The sequence below is a fragment of the Salmo trutta genome, chromosome 1 (genome assembly GCF_901001165.1).
Source record: "Salmo trutta chromosome 1, fSalTru1.1, whole genome shotgun sequence".
NCBI classification, from domain to species: Eukaryota; Metazoa; Chordata; class Actinopteri; order Salmoniformes; family Salmonidae; genus Salmo; species Salmo trutta.
In genome coordinates this window covers 51161813-51185237 of record NC_042957.1, presented here as the reverse complement: position 1 = coordinate 51185237, position 23425 = coordinate 51161813, and the positions used below count along the sequence as shown (strand labels likewise).

At 45.1% G+C, this 23425-nt stretch overlaps 1 protein-coding gene across 3 annotated transcripts in view; it reads right to left on the bottom strand.

Moving 5' to 3' along the window:
- Positions 1 to 23425, bottom strand: part of LOC115198835 (myocardin-related transcription factor B) — a 47591-nt gene that overhangs the window by 2498 nt on the left and 21668 nt on the right. Inside the window, exons 3-15 of one of the 3 annotated variants that reach the window (XM_029761165.1) lie at positions 16588 to 16812; positions 8852 to 8917; positions 6078 to 6133; positions 5870 to 5945; positions 5330 to 5494; positions 4874 to 5094; positions 4400 to 4546; positions 2998 to 3245; positions 2422 to 2584; positions 1380 to 2255; positions 433 to 600; positions 202 to 312; positions 39 to 99 (exon numbers count right to left, since the gene is read on the bottom strand). In XM_029761165.1, the coding sequence (XP_029617025.1) occupies positions 39 to 99; positions 202 to 312; positions 433 to 600; positions 1380 to 2255; positions 2422 to 2584; positions 2998 to 3245; positions 4400 to 4546; positions 4874 to 5094; positions 5330 to 5494; positions 5870 to 5945; positions 6078 to 6133; positions 8852 to 8917; positions 16588 to 16744 (2515 nt within the window). In that variant the 5' untranslated portion in view covers positions 16745 to 16812. Of the gene's footprint in view, positions 1 to 38; positions 100 to 201; positions 313 to 432; positions 601 to 1379; positions 2256 to 2421; positions 2585 to 2997; positions 3246 to 4399; positions 4547 to 4873; positions 5095 to 5329; positions 5495 to 5869; positions 5946 to 6077; positions 6134 to 8851; positions 8918 to 12862; positions 13493 to 16587; positions 16813 to 23425 lie in introns of those variants that run through there. The other 2 variants (XM_029761173.1, XM_029761182.1) reach the window with 2 other exon arrangements.

Sequence of the window (23425 nt, the reverse complement as noted above, 5' to 3'; positions counted from 1 at the left end):
AGGAGGAGACCCCAACGATAGTCAAGTATTTTTCTCACCTCCACTCTCGATCAACACGTCAAACAGGTCGTCCATGTGCTGGCTGGTTGCAGTGGGCACCTCCATAGACAATAAAGACAAGTCAATACCTGCCTCAACGGCTAACAGACCTAGCAGGTCAGTCCAGTGTGTTGTAGTAGGGTGTTATAAAAGCTCTATTACCTGTGCAGCAGTCTGCATTCTGCGCGTCTGTTTAACGGCCTCTTCGTAGCGTGGCGGGTCCTTACTCTTGGGGACGTGGTTTGAGAAGTTGGGCTGGCAGGCAGAGGGGGACTGATGGACAGAAAAAACAATGAGATCTAATCCCTATAAGCTCTAAACAACTTATGCGGTTCACATATTCAACACAACTAATTGAATACATGTGGATATAATGCAGTATTTAAACAATACCTTGTTTGTTGGACCATTGGGGACTGCTTGGTTGGACGAGGCCCTGGCAGGGGACCTGCTCCCTGGGGAGGTGTTTAGGAAACACTGGGGGATCTCTGTCTGACCTGGGCCTGCTCTGAACTGGAACCCAGACCCTGAGGTGGTGGTGGTGCACAGTGGGACTGTTGTCTGTAGAGGAATGATGAACAGTGATTAACCCTGTGGCACACACTCTCTCTGGGGCAGATAAATACTGGTCAGCTGTAGTAGTACACACTCTCCCTTAGAAGGCACACAGTGGTTAGACACTCTCTCTGGGAGGAATAAAAAGTCTTTATGTATTATTATGTGGTAGTACACAATCTCTAGGGACACAATAAAAGGCATGGGCTGCGGGGTATCTGTGCAGTGCAACACAAAGCAGTGTGTTTCTGGGTGTGAGAGCACTCTTCAATGAGTGTTGTGCTGCAGTTGCTGTTGCTAATTCTGTCTGGCTGTTGATTCGGCCCAGTGCAGCTCTGCAGACCTGGGTTCAAATAGTATTTGACAGGGCTGCTATTACCTTGGCAACACACTAGATAAATCACCCAGAGAAGAGAATATTAAAGAAGTTGAAGAGGGAGACTCTCTGCTTTCAAAACACGGCTAATGCCCTAATAAATGTGATTAGGCCGGCCCATCACAATAGAATGTAACCAGCGATTTATAAAGTGTCTCTGGAAATGGTGTTATCCCAGAAAAAAGGGCACAAAAAGAGGATGTGCAATTTATTCCGCGGAATAATTCATCCACAGACAGCAATTTATTTAGTTATGGTTTGGTGCTGCACACAGCCCTTGGAGAGTACTATAACAGAATACACAGAGACACTACAATACAGGTGGGTAAAATGGTGTCTGCAGACAGTAGCCTGGGGAATATCTCACTCTAAATATGGGATTGGAGTAAATGAAACCATATATTCTCACCTGTGCCATGGGTTGGGTCTGGGTGGTGTGTTGTTGTTGGAGGGGTGCTGAGGCCTCTGTTTTCTGGATGAGGCCTGGAGCTGTAGTGCTAACTGTGGTCTGCAGGACCGGCTCTCTGACCTGCAGCTTAATGCTGTTGTTCGGTAGCTGGATGGTGGCAGTGCTGGTGGGCAGGGAGACAGGCAGCAGGATCTGTGTTCCAGGCTGGCAAGACAGCGAGGTCTGAGGCTGGGGCTGTCTGAGGACCTGAGGCACCTGCTGGTGGCTGATGAAGAACTGAGGCAGGGGTGACGTCTGTACCTGGCCTGAGCTGGGCTCCTCCTGTTTCACCACTGCTAGTGGGCTATGTGCAGAGGCAGAGCAGTTTGAGGCGGCCCTGCCCTCTTCTTTGACCTGGGCCAGGGCCATGGGGGCTGGAGGGCTGGGCAGACCCCTCTTCTCCACCTCTAGCTGCATCTTCAGCTCCTCCACCAGCCTCTGCTCCTGCTCCAGCTTCCTCATCAGCTCCTCGATCTGACGCTCCTTCTCGTGCAGTCGCTGGTCCTTCTCTGAGGTTCTGGTCTCCATTGGGTTGTCCTCCAGGCGGCCTTGGTGGGGAGACGACCCAGAAGGAGTGGGCCGAGCTGGGGAAAGAGCTCCTGGCATCCCAGCCTCCTCCATGCCCAGGCTGGAGACCTCCGAGGGCGCGGGGGATACAGGGGGTGTGGAGCTCATGCTCTCAGGCTGTGGGGCCCCTGTGTGGCCTGTCAGCTCCATGGCAGTGGCAGCCTGGCTGCTGGGGATCTCCTGATAAGGCTTTAGTCTCTCTATCAGGTCAGTCTTGGTGCCAGACACCGGAAGACCTCGCAGTTTCAGCTCCATCTTCAGCTCAGCTACCTACCAGCCAGGGATAATGAACAGTCATGAGTCATCATAACAAAAGACAAGCCCTCTCACTAAATCTCCATACAAGATGTCCCTGCCTAGGGGCTGTGCTCTGCCCTTTAACATATTTATCATATTGTGAAAATCTATGTTTGTACGGAGCAGGAGTGAGCTTCACCTTCATTTCGTCCAGGTTGGCAGGTAGGACACCAGGCTTGCGGTTCGTCAGAGTCTGGTTAGACCGTGCTGGGGCAGCGCTGGGTAGAGAGACCATGATGGGACTGGACAAACTGCTGCCACTCAGAGACACACTGGAGCAGCTGTTCTGACCTTCCATCGACCTGTAGGAACACAGACAACAGGAGGAGGGTTTAGTGTTTGGATGGGAGAAAGAGTTTCCTGTGTGTCCCATCATTCACAACCAACAGTCTCCATCCGGGACAATGCACACAGGAATACTACATATCTAAGCCAAACAGAAGCTGTGAAGGAAACAGATGTGGCAGATTACATCACTATTATCCAGGTGTGGACTTATTCTGTTAGGGAGGATTGTTTGCTTGAATCACATTGTTCAAAGGAAACAATGTTTGCCTTCCAGGTGTAGCGATGATGTACTAACCGCCCTCAACACAAAGCTGTCAGTCAATTAAACTGCAACTAGAATGTGAGGGCTAGCCACATTATTTGGCCTATAGTACGCAAGCTGCGGTAACACATAACATCCCAATGTACTTTTTACAGCGGGCCATACTTGAGTGGGGCAGGAAGGATGGTCTGGTAGTTATAGTGCTGCTGCTGCTGGTTCAGTATCTGCAGCTGGAGGAACTGCTGCTGCTGATGCAGTAGCCTGGCGTAGGCTGAGTCCATGGGCGCCTCGTTGGCCTCCTGTTTCTGGTCCGGGGGGATGTACTGGTGGTACTTTAGCTTCTTCACCCGCGGCTTGGGATCCTTATTCTTTTTACTGCGGCTCTTGTCATTGGGTGTCTTTGGCTGGCTTTGCTGCACAGGGGAAAAGAGGAACGGTTACAACCTACTGGATACTCTCCGGGAGGAGCAGTGAAACGTTTTCACTGAAAACTTCAAAAGGTTCATCTCACTGAGTGGATTGTGGACATGTTTAGTGATCTAAAAGCCCGTTCTGACTGTTATGGATAACGTCTAAACATCTTGCCAGTATTTTGAGGCTTGTACATGAAATTGTGCCTTTTTCATGCTGTAGTATCAAATGAATAGGTGGGACATTGTGATAACGCCCAGTGAGAAAGACAGGATGGGGAAATGGAATGTGGAAGGGGATGTGGGGTGACCCTTATTGTTCAGTAACTAAATTACAGGATACACATTAAATGACTTGGCATTTGAGAGGTAGATGCAAGCCATAAAAATATCATAACACCAATTGAAGTTGGTTTACGCAAACACACAGCCTCACATGTGTCCCTCCCTGTTCTTCAACACGGGAGGGGCAGAGCTCAGAAAATATTCATTTGCTTTGAGTATAAAGGATTGTGACAAATGCCCAAGTTATTGCTTTACTTTCTTGCTTCCATCCTTTATGCCCTGAAGGCTAAGAGAAAGCCTGTCACTTAACCTTAATTGAAGACTGAGAGCGGCTGGCAGTTTAAGTCCATGGATTTGTGAAAAACTCCTCCAGGCCTTGTTGAACCGCATTTGAATTGGCTGAACCATCACTTTCGACTGGTCTCTGCCTGCACTGACGGGCTCTTTCACTGTGACCGAACACAGCCCCAGTGTTTGTCCTCCCCTGACTTCTTATCTCTGATTACAGTTCCAAAGGAAGCAGCATGAAAACCACAGCAGATCAGAGAGAGAGAGTCAAATATCAGAGGTGACTTTCATGTTTACAGGGTATATTTAGTGTTTATAGGTAAAGCTTGCTCAGCTAACTGGGATCAAAAGGGAACCAAAACATCATCATTGCTGAAATAAATAGCTTTCTGTACCAAGAGACAGAAAAGTTTGGTTATAGCTTGTAATGTGCTCAGCTAAATGCTATAAAGAAATGTATATTTAATATTTGCATTGAATGTACATCTTTGCACATTGCCATGATTTACCATACCTTTACTACAAGGTTCAAGTACTCTCCATCATGTGATATGACATCACTTTCTTTCAAGTTTGTGGCTCACCTTTACTAACATGGGCCCTGGCTTTGGAGGGGCAACAATGGTGATTGGCTGAGGCGTGGTCACCAGGCGATTGTTCTGATGCTCATTGGTGGAGACATGAGAGAAGTTGAAGAAGTCTGTTGTGGACTGGGAGGTAGGTGGGCAGTGCTGAGATAAAGAGACAGATAGAAACCACATGGTCCGTTCAGTAAGGAGGGGAACAGAGGCCTGTAAATCCCCCTCCCACACTAAGCCACAAGGGCAGAGCAACTGGAAAAAGACTAACAAAAGATGGATGCCGTCTAACAGAAAAAAAACAGGAGGCAAATAATATTTTCTAGCAAGCAGAATTTGATATACAACAGGCAGGTGCACTGGGAGACTATTATTTAGGCCCAAAATATTGAAACAAAATATTTACACTGTTAGTCATACCATAACAACACAATTTAAGATGGGTATTTATAGGTGGTGAGGTATGGCGATAGGACCTACCTGCATGGTGATGGAGCTGGTTGGTGGGGAGGTGGAGAGGGCAACAGGGGCTTCTGTCACCCTGGGGGTCCTGGGGGAGGGTGAGGGGGCAGAGGAGCTCTGGGACTCCTGGCTGGTCGGCTGCTCTGGGGACAGGGCGTCGCCGCTGTCCTCGTCAAAGTTGTACACATCCAGTGTTTTCGTCTTGGGGAAGTCATTCTCCACCTCACCGTCTGCGGGGTCTGCAACGTAACACGTGCAAAAACACAGCTTATTAATTACAAGTAGACCAATGGAGAGAGGTTTGTACGAAGTTCTTTCTCGTGATAGTCACCGGAAATGTCTCAGTGCTGTGTTAGTCGTAATAGGCACTTTCAGAAATCTACACTATACAAATATGCAGGGAGTAGAAGTTGAATGAGTTACTTCGCCCTTAGCCTGGAGATAATCATGTATAAAGTCAAGAGTGTTCTCTACCGGTGACGCCGTCCTTGATGAGGCTGGGTTCCACAGGCAGAATGTTCTTGACCACCAGCTCCATGGGGCCGGGTCGCTGGGCCAGCTTCTCATTGAGGTCATCAGCCAGCCTGGCTCTCTTCAGCATCATCTGAGTGGCCTGCAGTGAGGGCTCCGCATGGGTCTCTGTGGGACAGACAGCAACTCATCAGTAACTGCTAGTCTACCTAGAACTCACAACAGTACTGTTCTACTACTGTGCGTCTCACAGTGGAGACTGTTTAAGGTGGGATGTCCTCATACGTCAAAGACAATCAATCAGACAACTGATTGTAACATCTCAAGTTGTGAATATTTAATATCCTATGGATTATAATGGATTATATCTAATAGGAAGGGGTACAATTTCACAGGATCCTTCTCTTCCATCATCTCTCTTCTGAGAGCTAACTTGGCCAGCTAAACGTACATGTACTTTCTGTTGGTAGCTGAGTATGCTCCGTGTCATCTGTATTCTCTACAGCCTATCATAAAGCATACAGTACATGGCAGTGAGGTTACCTTGTAGGATGTGCATGCGGACCAGCTCTGAACGTTCAGGTCTACTGCGGATTTTGTGCTTCAAGAAGTTCTCAGTCTGTAAGAAAACAACATAAAACTACATTTAATCGAGATGATATGGAATGGCATATGTATGTGATAATGTGTGTTTATCTCAATGAAGTACAATGAACACTAGTGCGAGTGAGATGAGTTTGTGAAGTCTTACCCTGGACCTCTGCAGGCTGCGGATCTGTTCGTGGAAAGCAGCAGGGCATTTCAGTGCTATGGGAGGGAAGATCAACATCATGTACAGTGAGCTCCAAAAGTATTGGGACAGTGACAATGCTTTGCATTTAAGTCATTTAGCAGACGCTCTTATCCAGAGCAACTTACAGTAATGAATGCAAGCATTTAATTTTTTTTTTTTGTACTGGCCCCCCGTGGGAATCGAACCCACAACCCTGGCATTGCACACACCATGCTCTACCAACTGAGCCACAGTTCTGTATGAAATGATACAATGACTATGAGGTTAAAGTGCAGACTGTTAGCTTTCATTTGTAGGGAATTTTCATCCATATCGGGTGAACCGTTTAGTTTTTGTACATAGTCCCCCCCTTTTAGTAGACCAAAAGTATTGGGACAAAGTCACTTATGTGTATTAAAGTAGTCAAAAGTGTATTATTTGGTCCCGTATTTCTAGCAAGCAATGAATACATCAAACTTGTGACTCTACAAACTTGTTTGGATGCATTTTCTGTATGTTTTAGTTATGTTTCAGATTATTTTGTGCCCAATTATTGGAAAATAATGGGGCGGCAGGTAGCCTAGTGGTTAGAATGTTGGGCCAGTAACCAAAAGGTTGCTAGATTGAATCCCCAAGCTGACAAGGTAAAAATCTGTCGTTCTACCCTTGAACAAGGCAGTTAACCCACTGTTCCTAGGCCATCATTATAGATAAGAATTTGTTCTTAACTGACTTGCCTACTTAAATAAAAGGCATAAAAAAAGAAAATAATATAAATGTTTCTAAACACTTCTACATTAATGTGGATGCTACCATTAGTACGGAGAATAATGATGAGTGAGAAAGTTACAGACGCACAAATATCATACCCCCAAGATATGCTAACCTCTCACCATTATACCTCTAACATTTTCACTCATTATTATTTATGATTCATTCAGGATTATCCGTAATCATGGTAGCATCCACATTAATGTAGAAGCATTTAGAGACATTACATTCTTATTTACAATAAAAGTGACTGCAAAATGACACAATACATTATTTACCATTCATTTCTATTGGGCACAAAATAATCTGAAACACAACCCACAACCAAAACAAACAGCAAATGCATCCAAAAACTTTGCAGAGTCACAAACTTGTGTGCTAGTAATATGGGAGAAAATACAAAACTTTTGACTACTTTAATACACATATAAGTGAATTTGTCCCAATACTTTTGGTCCCTTAGAATGGGGGGACTATGTACAAAAAGTGCTGTCATTTCTAAATAGTTCACCCAACATAGATGGAAAAAAACGTCATATGAAAGCTGACAGTCTGCACCTTAACCTCATAGTCATTGTATCATTTCAAATCCAAAGTGCTGGAGTACAGAGCCAAAACAACAAAAAGTGTGTCACTGTTCCATTACTTTTGGAGCTCAGTGTAACTACCCATAACTTCTAATGGGTAAAAAGTAAACTTGTCCTCTTGAAAGTTCATATTTGAGACATGATGTTGTTGTACTTGATGACAAGCTGACGACAACAAGGGAGAGACAATAGTGCGTGTTATTTCTTTGGAAGAGAGGATGACTTTGCTACTACACAATAGCTGACGGGAGTAGGACAGGATGTCTGAATGCGCCACTCATCCAACGAGTGAGACAGTCAGGCTGAGACTTTGATCTCATCAGACACACTTATCCTGTTGTTGGCACGGCACGGCTACACCCGTTAGTCACCTCTAGCTAACACAAGCACTGTTTGCTCTCTACACACACACACACACACACACACTGAGGTCTGAACACACACTGACCAGTGATTCTTCTGAGTCAGAGGGAGTGCGTCAAACTCAGAGGAGCAGAGCTAAGCATTCCCGAGCGTCACCCAAGCCCTGGCCTGCATACCTATTGTAAGTCCTCTGTGTGGGAGAACCAGAGTTATTCACCCAGTGTTCCTGTGTGGCCTGTGCTAGGGCCGCAGTGGGGGTTACTGACCTCCTGCGCAGGCCCTGTCGCTGACTCATACAGCTCTGATTGTGGAGCCTAATAAGAGGAGCTTAGAGTCCACATGGAGGAGGCCTCTTAGGGCTGCACAAGACAAGACAGAGCACACTCCCAGCACTGAGAGGTCTCTGGTCTGGGGCTCCTGCGGCTCTAGCCACAAATAACTTAGCTGCACCACTGTTCTCCCTCTCTCTGTGTCTGTCTGCTGTCTGCTTTCTTATCAGTCTGTCTGCTCTAGTCTGCAACCCACTGGCTCCTAGAGAGACTGATCCAGTAAGGGCACCAAGAGGAAGGATTCTGCTCCTCTTTGCTGACTTTGAGAGCCGGGTGTGGAGGTTTTCAGTATGCCTTTTGGTTTCTGGTATGCCACTGGCCACCGATGTATGCCTCACTGTGGGTTTAGACCTTGGGCCATTCCGAGTACTTATTTATTCTACAAACATCATGACGAGGTTGTGGTGGAGGGTGGTCGAGACATCAGTGGTGGCAGAATTCCACTCCTGTATGGTTGTCATAATAGTAGCAAATCAGACAGCATGTAGTTCAATCTATGGTATTAATTTAGGTAATAATTGTATGACATTTTCTGAAAGCTTTCTGGAACCAAGACCCACTTTAATGACTGTGGTGTGGGTGCAGTTATACTTTTCCTACATGCCAGACCAATAACCTTAACTCTGGTAGAGGTGAGTTAGAGTATATTAAATCCTTGGTGGTTTGAGAGTGGCGGTGCCCAATGCTCCGTGGTTATACTCACGTGGCATGATGCCCTGCTCCACTAGCTGCTCACGGGTGCGTCTCTGCTGCAGGCGGCGCTGGAGGACTGTGGGAGAGAAGCAGAGATGGGCATATGTTGACCTCTAACCTAACTAGCCTGGTCCCAGATCTGTTTTTGCCGCCACACCAATGACCATAGGAATTAGCAAGACAGCATAAACATATCTGGGACCAGGTGCAGACGACCCTCCATTTACATCCTAGAGCTGGGACGATGAACTGAAAATGATCGATACCAGTCACTGGTGCACTTTCATGTTATAAAATTCTGGTAATTTATCGCATTATGGATTTGGTCCGTCCAGTTCTACTACACACCCAACCCACAGATAAAGGCAGAAGGTGACTTAAGACAGAAACAATAGGAGGGAGGTTGGTCGGGGAGGATAGGTGGGCGTATAACGTGAAGGTCTAGCAACCCAAACGTTGCATATTCGACTCACATAATGGACAACTTTGACATTTAAGCTAATTAGCAACTTTGTATCAATTTACTACTTTTTAACTACTTAGCTAGCATGTTAGCTAACCCTAACCTTAACCCCTAACCCTAATCCCTAGCCTAGCTAACGTTAGCCACCTAGCTAACTTTAGCCACAACAAATTGGAATTCCTTATAAAGAACATTGTGTACTGGACACGATTCGTTATGAAGAAGAAAATTGTGTAATGGACCCGAAAAAATGTACAAGTCACCAATTTGTGTTGACACACCACGTCACAGTCCAGCCAGAACAAAACAGGAAGTCCTGTTCCTCCACCTAAGACATCCTATAGAGACAGCCTACAGACTTTCTCCATGGTTAACCTAGCAGACAATTAGCAATAACACTCTTCTTGACACTGAGTTTACTTTCGAGCGATTACATGGGCTTTACAAGCCCTCTTCAAATAAAGTGAAGACAAGGACATACTGAGGACGGACTGGGATGCAAATGCCGAGGTAACTTTACATAGATGTTCAAATTGAAATACAAACATAGATAGACACAGGCAAGGGATGAGTCTTTCTCAAGTACCACTGTAGAAATAACAAACCCTGAAGACTAATTACAGTGCAATGTTCATATGTCCGAGTCACCTCCGAGTTGGAGAAGATGTCATCCCAGGACTGAGTGAACTCGGTCTCTTTTGTAAGTGCTGCTCCATAAAAAGTGAGATGTGTAGTCTTGTTTTGGAGCGGTAAGGACTGATCCATGAAGTCCTTGGAACATAAAAAGACAAGAAGGCCTCTTATGCAGGAGGCTCCAAATCCTTGGACGGCACCCAATGTTATTTTTCCATCATAATAAACTGCAATGCGGGCCCAGTTTAAACATGTATAAACAGGCGAGTGTGGACGTGTTATTTCAGTGGAATAACAGTGATCCTCAACAAAAATATTTGAAGAGGAAGGTGACGGTTGATGGTGACAAACGACGCGGCGCTGGGAAGAACGTTGGGGCCCTTATCATCAACAAGGCACTGTGTTCATAGTGAGGTCGGACTGCTGCTGGAGTAGACTGCTCATTGGCTATGGCCAGATGGTCAATGCACAGTCAAACACACACACACACACTAAACACTACATACTACACACACACCCAGGCCTGCTCTGCTCTAGTCCCCTGGGACAGTCACTGTGTCTGACCAGGTCAACGTGACTCACTCCAGCTAAAATAAACTGGGCAGCTGTGAGAAGAAGGCCTGGGAACCATGGAGTCTGGAGGTGGCATGGGGGTGGGGGCCGGGACTGGACTGGAACCCAAAGCATTGTACAGAGTGGGGGGGACCCGCTCCCACTGGTGGACAGAGGAGCACAGAGAGTCCCAGGGAGCCGAGGCAGGGGAGCAACTGAGTCCATTCTCAGAGCCCCCCATAACTTTAACAAGACCCCTGCGCCTCCAGGGCTCAGAACACTGTGTTCCTGCTCCCTATCCATGGTTCCCATTACACGTTCACATCAGGGTCAGGTTAGCATTTTTTGTCATGAATCTTGTTCTGGAGGAAGTTCTACAGTGGTCACTAGCTGGAACAGCCACAAAGACATAAAATCAGATTTTGACCCCAACTTTAACCACACTGCTAACCCTAATGCCTAACCCTAACTTTAAATTAACACCAAAAAGCTCATGTTTGTTTTCATTCATTTTTACAAAATTGTGACTTTGCAGCTCGCTTATCTAAGGGGAAAATCGCTCAGTGCTGCCTCCAGGACAAGACTCATGACAATACACATCAACCTGCACACCAGGGGGGCACCGACACAGAAAGATCATTCTGGAAGATAGGAGAGAGAATTACCATTGGTTGGTTTCAATATTCATGTTACCCACTTTGACTCGACTGGAAAAGAATGCTAAAGGATAATTGACGATTTATGAGAACAATATTGCCATTTCAAGTTGTTATTCTTGACATCAACGTGGCAGTACAGCCTATGCCTGAGGTGCTCCTTACATTTGTTAAGCTGATGTCAATAGTGCTGTTCTCAGTGAATCCTGGCTAACCTCTGTGTGATGCAAGTCGGCTGTACTCCCCTGCTCTCCAGCACAACATAAACAGAGGTACTTCACAAACCTCAGAGTGTACATAGGCTTTACTAAAATCCCTGGCTCCTGATTCTATCTCTAATCCCCTGCCCATATTCGTCTCAACAAAACTCATCTCTGGACAAAGTCTACCGTTAGATCTCTTGGCCTGACTTTTCCCTAGAAACACTCTGCGTAAATATAAAAGAGAATCTGTTTTGTTATGGCTACACTGTTATAGAAACAGTCGGACACTGACATAAGCTATGTTGACATTACTGCGGGAAATATACAGTATTCTCCTCGCAGCTCAGCTGTGCTCCGTGCTCTTACAAATGCTCATTCACTCGATGAGTCCGTTTGTTGTTTGATGTATTCTCGAAGATCGATGAGGAATAAAACACTGGCAATAGATTCAAACCAGATCCATCCAACTCATCCAAGCATGATTCTACACCTATGACCCGAGGGGAACACAATACCTTTTAAATAGGACTTACATTGAAGCCAGGTAATAGAGTCATATCACCTTTTCTTTACACACCGAGTTGTTCTTTGAAACACCTAATACTATCAGGAGCTGCCCTGTGACGGTATGCAGGTCACGAACAGAATGTGGAGCTACAGCATTTCCAGGTTTAGCATTTCACCGGGGGCTATTCCTCCCAGCCAACATACTGTACAGCAGAATGCTATCGCTCAGGAAAAGGTACTAAGTGGTGACATCATGTTTAGCTGATAGTCTGAGGGTAACACTGAGCTCTGTAGTTATTTGTCGTCATAAGAAGTGAGCACAGAGTCCTGGGTTTAAGGATCCTAATAATATGATACGCTATGTAAACCCACCTCCCTAGTCCCCTCCCTCATTCTGGCCTCATCTCCTCCCTCATTTTGACTTTGTTTGTTTCTAATAGAAAACAACAACTCTTTGCACTATTGTGGTGCTGTTAGTCCAGTCTCAAACGGATGCTGGACATCATTTAATAGCTATTCCTCCTGTAATGCCCTATCATTTCCTGGTGGGGCTCTCTGTCGTTGTCCTAGTCCATCGTCAAGGTGTTATCATCAATTAATCAGTACAGATTATTCTGACATCACTGCCGTTGGGCAAGTTGGTCAAGGCCTATAAGTAGCTGTATATTTCATTCAAGGTAATCAAGTTGACTGAAAAGCAGACCTAAACCCATAAAGCCATACACATTTCACTGTAACTCCATTATTTTGCTGAGGACTTTAACAACTATTTGCCTTCTAGTGAGAATATACTGTAGTTAAAAAGTCCTAAACACACAACATTTTTGGAGACAACCGTAGAGGAAACCAAAATGGAAACTGATTTATGTTGATACTGGGCTTCATGCCAACAACGCAGTGATGCTACCTAGCAGAGAGAGGAAGAAAGAGTGAAAAGGTAAGCGATAGAAAGAGAGAGTGAAAGAATGAGGAGGGAGAAAAGGAAAGACAGAGAGAGACATGGGCACCTGATTTAAATTTACCCCTGCAGACGGCGGGGGTCTCCACGTCGAGGCACGCCATAGAGGAGGAGAGAGCCGGGTCGCTTAGCGCCGGGTCTGGAGTCCCATGGAGTGATCAGGGCAGTGAGGAACGAGGACCAGCATGAGGGTTTGGTAATGAGGGAAAACACCCAGCTAGGAGTGTATGGTAAGAGATCTGTTTCTCACAGTCTGGTACGTACAGTCCCTCCCTCTCTTTCCAGTCTCTCCAGTCTCTCTCTGCCTGTCTTTGTGTTGGTCTCAGCGGGAGCGAGTGTGCGCTCACTCATGCTCTGGCTGGGCTCAGCCAGTAAGAGTCAGGAGGAGGAGGGAACACAGACAGACGAGCCACTGTTAACCCCTGCTGGGTCCCTCTGCTCAGCTCTCAGTGCTCTGCTCTTTCAACACCAGCCTCATTAGAACTAAATACAATGAGTCAAGCAACTTTAATTACCAAAAAAACACAGAGAACAATACAACCTTTTGACCAAACCAACTGCTCTCCTAAAAGTCTATAAAAGTAAGTCATACTTTCAACCAAATCATGAAATATGCTATCTACATGCATGTATTGAAATGTAATTTTAACTTCTAATGTCTCACTGAACTGAAGGACTTCTTGTGTCTTTCTTGGCCCAAAAACATTGAGTATTTGTGACTTTTGAGTGAGAGGATGAAAAGCTCCATGAGAAAACGAGCCAGGAGTTTTTTTCTTCTTCATACCATGTTGTGTCACTGGATAAGAATGACAAAAACAAACATGCCGAGGCCCCTGGGACATCGATGTTTATCTTTGTCACTTTTCCCAGTTGTAAAGTGTATTTCTGACATTTAGCACATTCTTGTTATTGCTATCATTTACATTTCATTATTTCCACTACATCACTACACTCAATGCACAAACATGACATGAATACAATCTTATCTATTGTTTTCATTTGTGTAGACCCGACCGTAGCTGTTGCAGACTAATATTGACATAAGGGAAAAGTGTCAATATTTTCTTTTGGATTTCAAACAAAATAGATGAAATGTCAACATTAGAAATAGGAGGTGGTTGCATTCAACCTTGTGTCTCCTCCACAACGTTGTCTAGGAGAACATATATCAACCTGGTCTCTGTGTCCGAGAACAAAAAACAGCAAAGAGAAATATCACCCACCCAGAGGAGACTTGTAAAGGGACAACAGGGAAGAGAGAACACCCGAAGAGTGATAACAGATGAATAGGTGGTCATTTCCAGCCGGTTAGCATTCACATACAGGAAGTATGAGTCATACGCTTGAAGTCCAGACATGTGTGTCCCTCCCTACTCCCTAACACTGCAGGTTAAAGGGCAGAGGGCAGCCAACATGAACTGGCATGCTGCTTCTATTTCCATTCCAACCCATTTCGCCCTGGTATATTTCACCCATGTCAATGTTCAAGGACGACTTGGGAACAGTCATGAACGTGTTAACCTTACAATGCTATAAAATGACACAACTGCAAACTGAATGTCTAGATAAACAGCTGTAGTCATATTATGACACTAACAAAGATACAGACCCGAAAGGAAATGACTGGCCGGTACCATGTGTTCAAATGGATTAGGAATGCTGCTTAAATGAAAGCAAGCTCCTTTATAGAGCCGGTCCTGATCCTGATTCTATCCCCTGTTGTGCAGGTGAATCCACTACAGGGGTTTTCCTCTTAGGAAGAAAGACAGGATGCAGTCTGTGCTCTAGGCGCCCCAGATGCTCCCTGTGACGTGCCTGACTGTGTCAGCTCCTGCTGGGGCCCAGGGAGGGAGAAACAGCCCTGGTGGGGAGAGATTCATGGAGCTCAGACCTGGCCTGCGATGGGATCAATGTGTCTGCAGCCCAGAGCAAGAAGAAAGTGGAAACCAATACAGAGAGTGGCACAAGATGGAGTACCAAGCAGAGACACTGGCCAATGAGTGCTCCCCACTAAAGGGGTGTGTTGATGTTGCAATGTCAAGGGCCTCCACAAGTGCATACTATATGGAGTAAACACTTCAATCATGGATAGTATGATGTCCAATGTGCATCGCTATCAATACAAAAATGTTGGGTCCCGTGTATCACGTGGGCTGCATTGGAAATTATTAATCAGACATTAACCAGAAGAGAAAACAAACAGCGAACTTCCTCTATTATCCTGGTGATAAAAGACATCATAGTCTGAGTTGAGTCCCAGTCGGATTTCTGAGGGACGGGCTTGTGAGGGGAGGGTAGTAAGGGTCAGTAGACGAGAAATGAAACTTGGCCAGAGGCATGCATTTTGAAACTGAACAAATCAAAAATCTCCACTACATCATCACATCATCAACAAGCCGTAGAGTGCAACACATTTGAGTTTTTCCAGTGTCTATCTCTTGGGCAGTAAGGTTGGGGGGGACCAGTGGTCTCCACTCCATACCCTCCATCCCTGACCCTCTCTAGGGACTGGGAAAATGACAGGGTACCACTCAGGGTGGGTGAGTGTCAGCCTGCCCACCAGACACTGCCTCAGTGCTACCCCTCACTATGGTTCACATGCCAGGGGAACATTTCCAGACTGGGGTTCTGGCTGTGGTTGTGAGAACCAGAGGGTTAGGAGAGTGAGATAACAGAGGAGATCTCAAGATACTGAAGGTCCACAATTTCAAGAAAAATGCACTGGGAAATATTAGCAAGGAATTCATCATTAGTGAAAAGTTAAACTAGAGGCTCAACCCATTCATTGACTTTTGTTGAAGTCTGTTCATCCGAATCTGCATCTAATTTATCATGTTTAACTCATTAATAACGCCCACCTAAAAAGCTGCTTTTCTGAGAGCAACCAACAAACAAAACACTTAGTGGCCCAAGGAGAGGGCTGACTTTGGGACTTGATGTCAGGAACCGTTCAAGCTGTGATTATGTGTTGGCTTCCAGATGCAATTCCAGTCTAATTCCCCACTTCTCTCCACAAACAAATCTCTCTGGAGTGGAGAGGAGTTTGTTTTCTCACTGTCAGGGCAGGCTTGCTCTCTGATGGATGACGTAGAAAGCAGAGTCTCTGGGTTCATTTCAATCGTATTTCCTTGATTTTTCAGAGCCTCGGATCTGCTTCAATGCATTTTGAGGAATCAAGCACAATTGATTCACCCTCTGTGTTTTCAGCAGTCATCCTCCTGATACTAGGTATGCAATTACAAATTGGAAATTAGGTATGCAAAGTGGAAATTACAAACTTTAGAAGCTTTTTTAAACCTTGAATACACAATTCAATTGGCAGCCAAGTTTGCATTTCCTGCAACAAACAGGGTGATCAAAGTAAGATCCTACATCAGTATATGACACTATATAGGCTAGGTCATAGGGTGCCATTTCAGATGCATGCCCTAGGCCAGGGCTGTCCAACCCTCTTCCTGGAGAGCTACCGTCCTGTGGGTTTTCAGTCCAACCCTAATTTACCACACCTGATTCTACTAATTAGCTGCTCAACAAGACCTTAACTAGCTGAATCGGATTTGCTAAATTATGGTTGGACTGAAAACCTACAGGACAGTAGATCTCCAGGAAGAGGGTTGGACAGCCCTGCCCTAGGTGATTGTCCTAGGTGATTGTCCTAGGTGATTGTCCTAGGTGATTGTCCTAGGTGATTGTCCTAGGTGATTGTCCTAGGTGATTGACCTAGGTGATTGTCCTAGGTGATTGTCCTAGGTGACTGAATGGTCTACTACTCACCGTTCTTACGCTCTTTGAGAGGCGGCAGGCTGGGACTGGGCTGCATAGTCAGATCCTCCAGCTCGTGGGTCACTGCCTCGCTCCGGAGACTGGGCACCAGCAGCGCCAGCTGCAGGCTGAAGTCCCCCTCCACTCCCAGACTCCCCTGGGGCTCCATGCTGGAGGAGCTAGGCCGGGTCTCCGGGAAACCAGCAGGGCAGATAGAGCTGCTGTTGTCAGTTGTTGCTGGGGAGATGGGAACATTGTGTCATTTTACAGCAGGAGTTATTAATCATGTGACAAACTTGGCTGCCAATTGAATAATTTCATTTACTTATAACATTTTAACTTACTTAACAGTTGATTGCATGGAGATCACTATGGAACTGAAGCAGAAGGGAGCTTGACAATAAAGTTAAAGATTCATGTGCCATGTTAACATTTAATCTGATGCTGATCAATAAGAATCACACTAAAAGCCAAATTACTTATTTTAACAGATGAATGTACCAGATGTAAAAGGTCTTAGAATATTGTACGGTTCTAATGAGTAATATATTTCCCAAGTTTTGTATAGTATTGGATTCCACTTTCCTTTTGGTCTTACTACCATCACTTCATCAACCCATATTCTGGATGTACTATTTACTATAGAAAAGGTCATGTCCACAAGACACATCTCAGCTTTACTGTCAGGCCAAGAACTGACCACCCCCATCTGATGCAGCCTCAGATTCCAATCTGTCCAAACCAAGATTGGGTTTGATTGAAGTTAGAGGAAGCCTGTGATCTCTGGTGAAGCGCAGCCTTTCTCATTCCTCTGAGAACAGAGAGTAAATCTGCTGCTCATCAACAGACAGCTTTCTATCAATAGTGCAGACATTTGCACCTGCCAGAGAAACTCCCTCAGGGATGCTTTTTTTAATGTTTCCTTTATTTAACCAGGCAAGTCAGTTAAGAACAAATTCTTATTTACAATGACAGCCTACCAGGGAACAGTGGTTTAACTGCCTTGGTCAGAATGACAGATTTTTACCTTGTCAGCTCAGGGATTCAATTCAGCAACGTTTCGATTACTGGCCCAATGCTCTAACCACTAGGCTACCTGCCGCCCCAATGCTGTCAGAATATTGACGAGACAAACCTTGCCTGCAGTGCAGCTAAATCCTGACTTCTCCTCTTTCCTAGCGTTACCTTACCAAAATGTTATACCACCTTGTACCACCCACCATATCCCTCTGACTACTTTCAAACGGTACATCACCTTAACCTTAGCTATTCATCCTCTCCTCCTGCAACCGACGACCTTCATCGACCCTGCTAACTTCACTTTGTCTGCTAGAACAGCTGCTATACCTCAGCTTCTGTCCCTGGCTCATTTTGACTACCACATCATTAGCATTTCTACAGAACCTTCTTACATCCCAGCTCCAGCTGACAGATAGATGTAAAACCATATGTTCTATACATGTCTTTCTGTGGCTCTTATCCCAGAGTAAGAGTGTGATAAGGAGTGTGTAGACAGCATTGTAGAGTTTAGGCTGGGCACAAGGCTCCACAGCTGGGGCATGTTCAGCGGGACGTTCAGATAGAAATATGCTATGTAGAACAACACAACGTTACCCTTCAAGTGCCAGAGAGTAATATAAAATGGCCTTACCCTATAGCTACTACAGTGTCTGGCTTCTGAAACCTGTCGTCCAAAAGCAGAAACACAAGACATCTGAGCTGCAAGGCACCTTCCATCTCTAAAACAAACTCCAGCTGTGTTAAAACTAAGGCGGATCTTTGTTTGTTCTTCTTCTTGCATTCATGTTTCAGTGCTGAAGATAGTCTTGGTAGACTCCCACTGGGAGCTGGCAGACCGGGAGAGGTATGAGACGTGGCTACGGACAATGACAGCATTCTGGTCCCAGTCCTCCCATCTCAGCGTGCGCTCAGCACAGCTCCTCATGAGTAAGCAAAGCAACTGTTTAGCACATCTCAGCAGTAGCCTAGGTCATTATGGTTCTTCTCTCAAATTCACACCACTAGTACAGAATATATTTTTTGAATGTCAGAACATGTGGTTTTAAGGGTAGAGAGTGCAAGCGATGAAAGAATGTGAATATTTATGTCAGCTTGATGTGTAAACTGATGCTTGGAGATACATATCGAAGTAAGTGTGCTTTTTTTTATTTTGATGAGGGGGGGAAATATATAAAAGATTCCAAATCCTTCTAATCATTTAAGTGATATAGTGTATGGGATGTCAAAACCAGTTATTTCTAGCACCTTGTACCAGACAGATGTGCCACTTCCCCTATCACCCATTTGAATGTCCTATTTCAGATAGTGATGCCATAAAACATATCAGAAACACTTTCCTCATATAATAGTCAATTCCATCAACGCGTACGCAAAGCCTACAGTTTGCTGATTGATTTATGCAACACAATGGCTTAAATCACAGAGATAACAAAATGCTGAAATGATGTGCCATGGAGCCAAACATATCATCCTTCCATCCCCTCCATCCCAACCCAGAATCTACTCCCTCTATAATGTGCTCCAGCCTCCCAGAGGATGGAGCGGCACCAGTCCCATTTCTCCTGTCTGTCTCCAGGGTGTTATGCTGGGTAAAAAGAGAACCAGCTGTGTTGCAGGATGACTCTGGATAAAGACACAGTCCAAAATGGAAATATTGTTATTTATTTACAACACACATATAAATCTCCATAGTCCTTTGATATGAGTAGCAGTGCCAGAAAAACCTCATAAGAGAAGACGGACAAAGATAGTTTTACACAATGAGGTCTGTGCTCTCTACCACACGAGGCACATTATCAAGATGGGGAAATCAAATGAGAAAGCTGCTACTTAACTCAGTTGATATACGGTACAACTAGGAGACGGTTTATTTGCAGCTAGGAGAGGATTTGTTTGCAGCTAGGAGAGGGTTTGTTTGCAGCTAGGAGAGGGTTTATTTGCAGCTAGGAGAGGGTTTGTTTGCAGCTAGGAAAGGGTTTGTTTGCAGCTAGGAGAGGGTTTATTTGCAGCTAGGAGAGGGTTTGTTTGCAGCTAGGAGAGGGTTTGTTTGCAGCTAGGAGAGGGTTTATTTGCAGCTAGGAAAGGGTTTGTTTGCAGCTAGGAGAGGGTTTGTTTGCAGCTAGGAAAGGGTTTGTTTGCAGCTAGGAAAGGGTTTATTTGCAGCTAGGAGAGGGTTTATTTGCAGCTAGGAAAGGGTTTATTTGCAGCTAGGAGAGGGTTTATTTGCAGCTAGGAAAGGGTTTGTTTGCAGCTAGGAAAGGGTTGGTTTGCAGCTAGGAGAGGGTTTATTTGCAGCTAGGAGAGGGTTTATTTGCAGCTAGGAAAGGGCTTGTTTGCAGCTAGGAGAGGGTTTGTTTGCAGCTAGGAAAGGGTTTGTTTGCAGCTAGGAAAGGGTTTATTTGCAGCTAGGAGAGGGTTTATTTGCAGCTAGGAAAGGGTTTGTTTGCAGCTAGGAGAGGGTTTGTTTGCAGCTAGGAAAGGGTTTGTTTGCAGCTAGGAGAGGGTTTATTTGCAGCTAGGAGAGGGTTTATTTGCAGCTAGGAGAGGGTTTATTTGCAGCTAGGAAAGGGTTTATTTGCAGCTAGGAGAGGGTTTATTTGCAGCTAGGAAAGGGTTTGTTTGCAGCTAGGAAAGGGTTGGTTTGCAGCTAGGAGAGGGTTTATTTGCAGCTAGGAGAGGGTTTATTTGCAGCTAGGAAAGGGTTTATTTGCAGCTAGGAGAGGGTTTATTTGCAGCTAGGAAAGGGTTTATTTGCAGCTAGGAGAGGGTTTGTTTGCAGCTAGGAGAGGGTTTGTTTGCAGCTAGGAAAGGGTTTGTTTGCAGCTAGGAAAGGGTTTGTTTGCAGCTAGGAGAGGGTTTGTAATGCGATTCCTGGACTCTTTGCCAAGACTAATGTCAGCTTTCAATGTGCTGTTGATCTTCGATCCATACTGAAATCCCAATACTTCTTAGTTTACAGTCTCAGTCAGCTGAAGTAGACACATTAGTGTTGTTTACAACTAGGGCTGTGCTGGAGATGAAGGACTGCCTCTCTCTTCACTTAAGATGTTCCGGCTGGCCAAATAAATCAGTCTTATATTGGCGATGCATGTAAATAAAGATAAAGCGTCTCCAAACTCAGGCCGAGTTCCATTATTAACACTATACAGTCTTTTATATCGTCCATGCGAAGAGTTTATCGCTCTGCAATGCATCGGCCTGCCTGGCTGTATTCAGTTAGCCAAGTGTGCACCAGTCCAAAAACGTCAGGTGCACCTTTGGCTAGGATGGACGTGTACCCTCTAGATGAATCCTCTTGGTACATGGTCTGTGGTACTCTGCAGGTCTGTTAAAATATAGTTTAGCGCTCAAGCCAGTCTTGTTCCTTAGATAGCTTGTTGTTGGCCAAAGACAGAACAGGAACCATGCCATGCCATAACTATGGGGCGTTCTGGCTCCTTGAACAACCAGATGTAGATCATATCAATTGGAATAGCCTGGGTTTTTGTTTGGATAAACTTGCAAACCTTGCGAGAGTTGTTTACTGGATTACTTTCAATGAAAAATCTGTCATTAGTCATTTCTACCAAAATGTACTCATCACTCATCATGAAATAAAATGAAAATGAGAAGAGAAGAATGTAGCTCTACAACTGACCTGCCACATCCTTTCCAGACAATTGCCAGAACAAACATGACATTTCCAGTGGATGCCATACTGATGGGTCTAACCTTTCAGTTAGGAAGCTACTTCAACACAACACAACACTCCATTACTGAGATGGCTGTGCAGACATGTACCTTTCCTGCATACCAATAACGGCTCATTAAACTTACAGTATGTGCCGGGCCATAAGCCCCATTACGTTTTTCCTGTACTGCATACTAGGTTTTTCTCCTGGCTGATGCCATATGTTGTCATGACGAGAAAACATACATTTACACTATGACTTATATTGATCTCATTGGACTGTTGACCCTATGTCCTAAATTATCTTTCACAATGAACATTTCCACTTCTTTTCCCCCAAAGAGAATGCCTTTGAACATCAAAGCCTTTTTAGTATCAAATCCCGAGTGTTGAGTCCAAAAAAGTGTGTAACTACAGAGTTACATCTAGTGAAGCGTTCTCAGGTTACAGTACAAAGAACCAAATGAAGATGAAACCAGATTCAGCAATCAACATGGTCACTTTAGCTTACAACGCATAAGAAGAACCACAGTATAAATAGCCAGCAATAACATGGTTGACAAACCCTTATAAGACACTCAAACTGATTTAAGGCACCACTAGCAGGCTATGGTTTCTCATTAGAGAGACCAAACACTGAAGCAATCCTCTGTCTTCCCCCGAAGGTACATGACGTGTGCTCTAACCAACTTCAGATGCACTGTGGCAGAATCTGCTGCTCATGCCTCTGCATCACACTGGTGTTCGCTATGAAACAAAGACTTGCTTTAAGTGAGTGAGAGAAAGAGTGAGAGAGAGAGCGAGAGAAAGAGAGAGAAAGAGAGAGAAAGAAAGAGAGAGCGAGCAAGAGAGAAAGAGAGAGAGAGATAGAGAGAGAAGGAGAGAGAAAGCAAGAGAGAGAGAAAGAGAGAGAGAGCAAGAGAGAGAGAGAGAGAGCAAGAGAGAGAGAGAAAGAGAGAGAGAGAGAGAGAGAGAGAGAGTGTGTAGAGCATAGCTAAGACACCCACATGTTCAATGTGATCTGGCTACAGGTACCCACATGTGAAGAGAGTTAGTAGGTCTTGCCACAGCTCTAAGCCCAATTCTGGGCAAATAAAATAAATGGACTTGGTTTTGGCTACATAAACCACCTGTCATGTTGATACAACCAAGATAAACGCCTAGTTGGATCAAGGCCTGACTGCCTAGCTAGAACACATGAGCATAGAGCGTCAGGGTTGAGTGTTTGGGCTGATTGATTGCAGGTTATAAAACATTGAGATTACAAGCCCTTAGCCTAGTGTTATTCATTATTGAGAGAGGTCTGCGTAGTTGGCACAGTTTGACCCTGTCTGTCAGTCCAGGAACGAGGTGTATCGCCTTCCACCTAAGATGCTATCTAAGAGGCCAAGCCACGGATCTGACACTGGAGGAAACCTATCTCAAAGGAAATAGACTTGCTAGCCTAGCCATTGGTGATTACAGTGCCTCGACATTACAGTGGACTCTGTAAATCCAGACACTAGTATTTATTATAATGATAAATAAAGATTGTACTATCACGGGGAGCATGCTGATACAATGGCTGGCTCTTGGTTTTCCTTGGTTTTCACAGAGGAATCTCCTCTACACCCACTACCTTCTCATTCCTGCTGCTCTGCTCCTCATCCCCTGCTAGGCTCTCTGCAGCGCAGTGCACATGGTGGGAAAGCCAGAGGGAAATCCCTGCAGGCCTCGGACTTCTCTTTGAAGGCCATGAAGGCTATGTGACACGCAGGCAGCTGCCAAGAAGAGTCTACGGAAAGGCAATCCTCTGGCTGTGTGGGTCACATCATCTTCAACACACACACATGGATGCATGCACGCACACTTACATACACATACACACACATGCACGCACAATCAGATCACACACACACACACAACCACGCACGCACACAGGGATGGGCAAACGTGACACACTGATCACTGTAAAGTACCTCAGCTGCATTGCTGCTGTCACATTTATATTTATTGCAAATGATGATAATGAGATACTGGACCCAATGCCTGGACATAAAATCAGTCAATACAATACTACTACTGGTGAGAAAGACGGCAACAAAAACCCTTGACTATTAAATACACACCACTGTGTATTTCATCTGCCAAATATTTCTGTGTAAGAATTGAAGTGAGCCA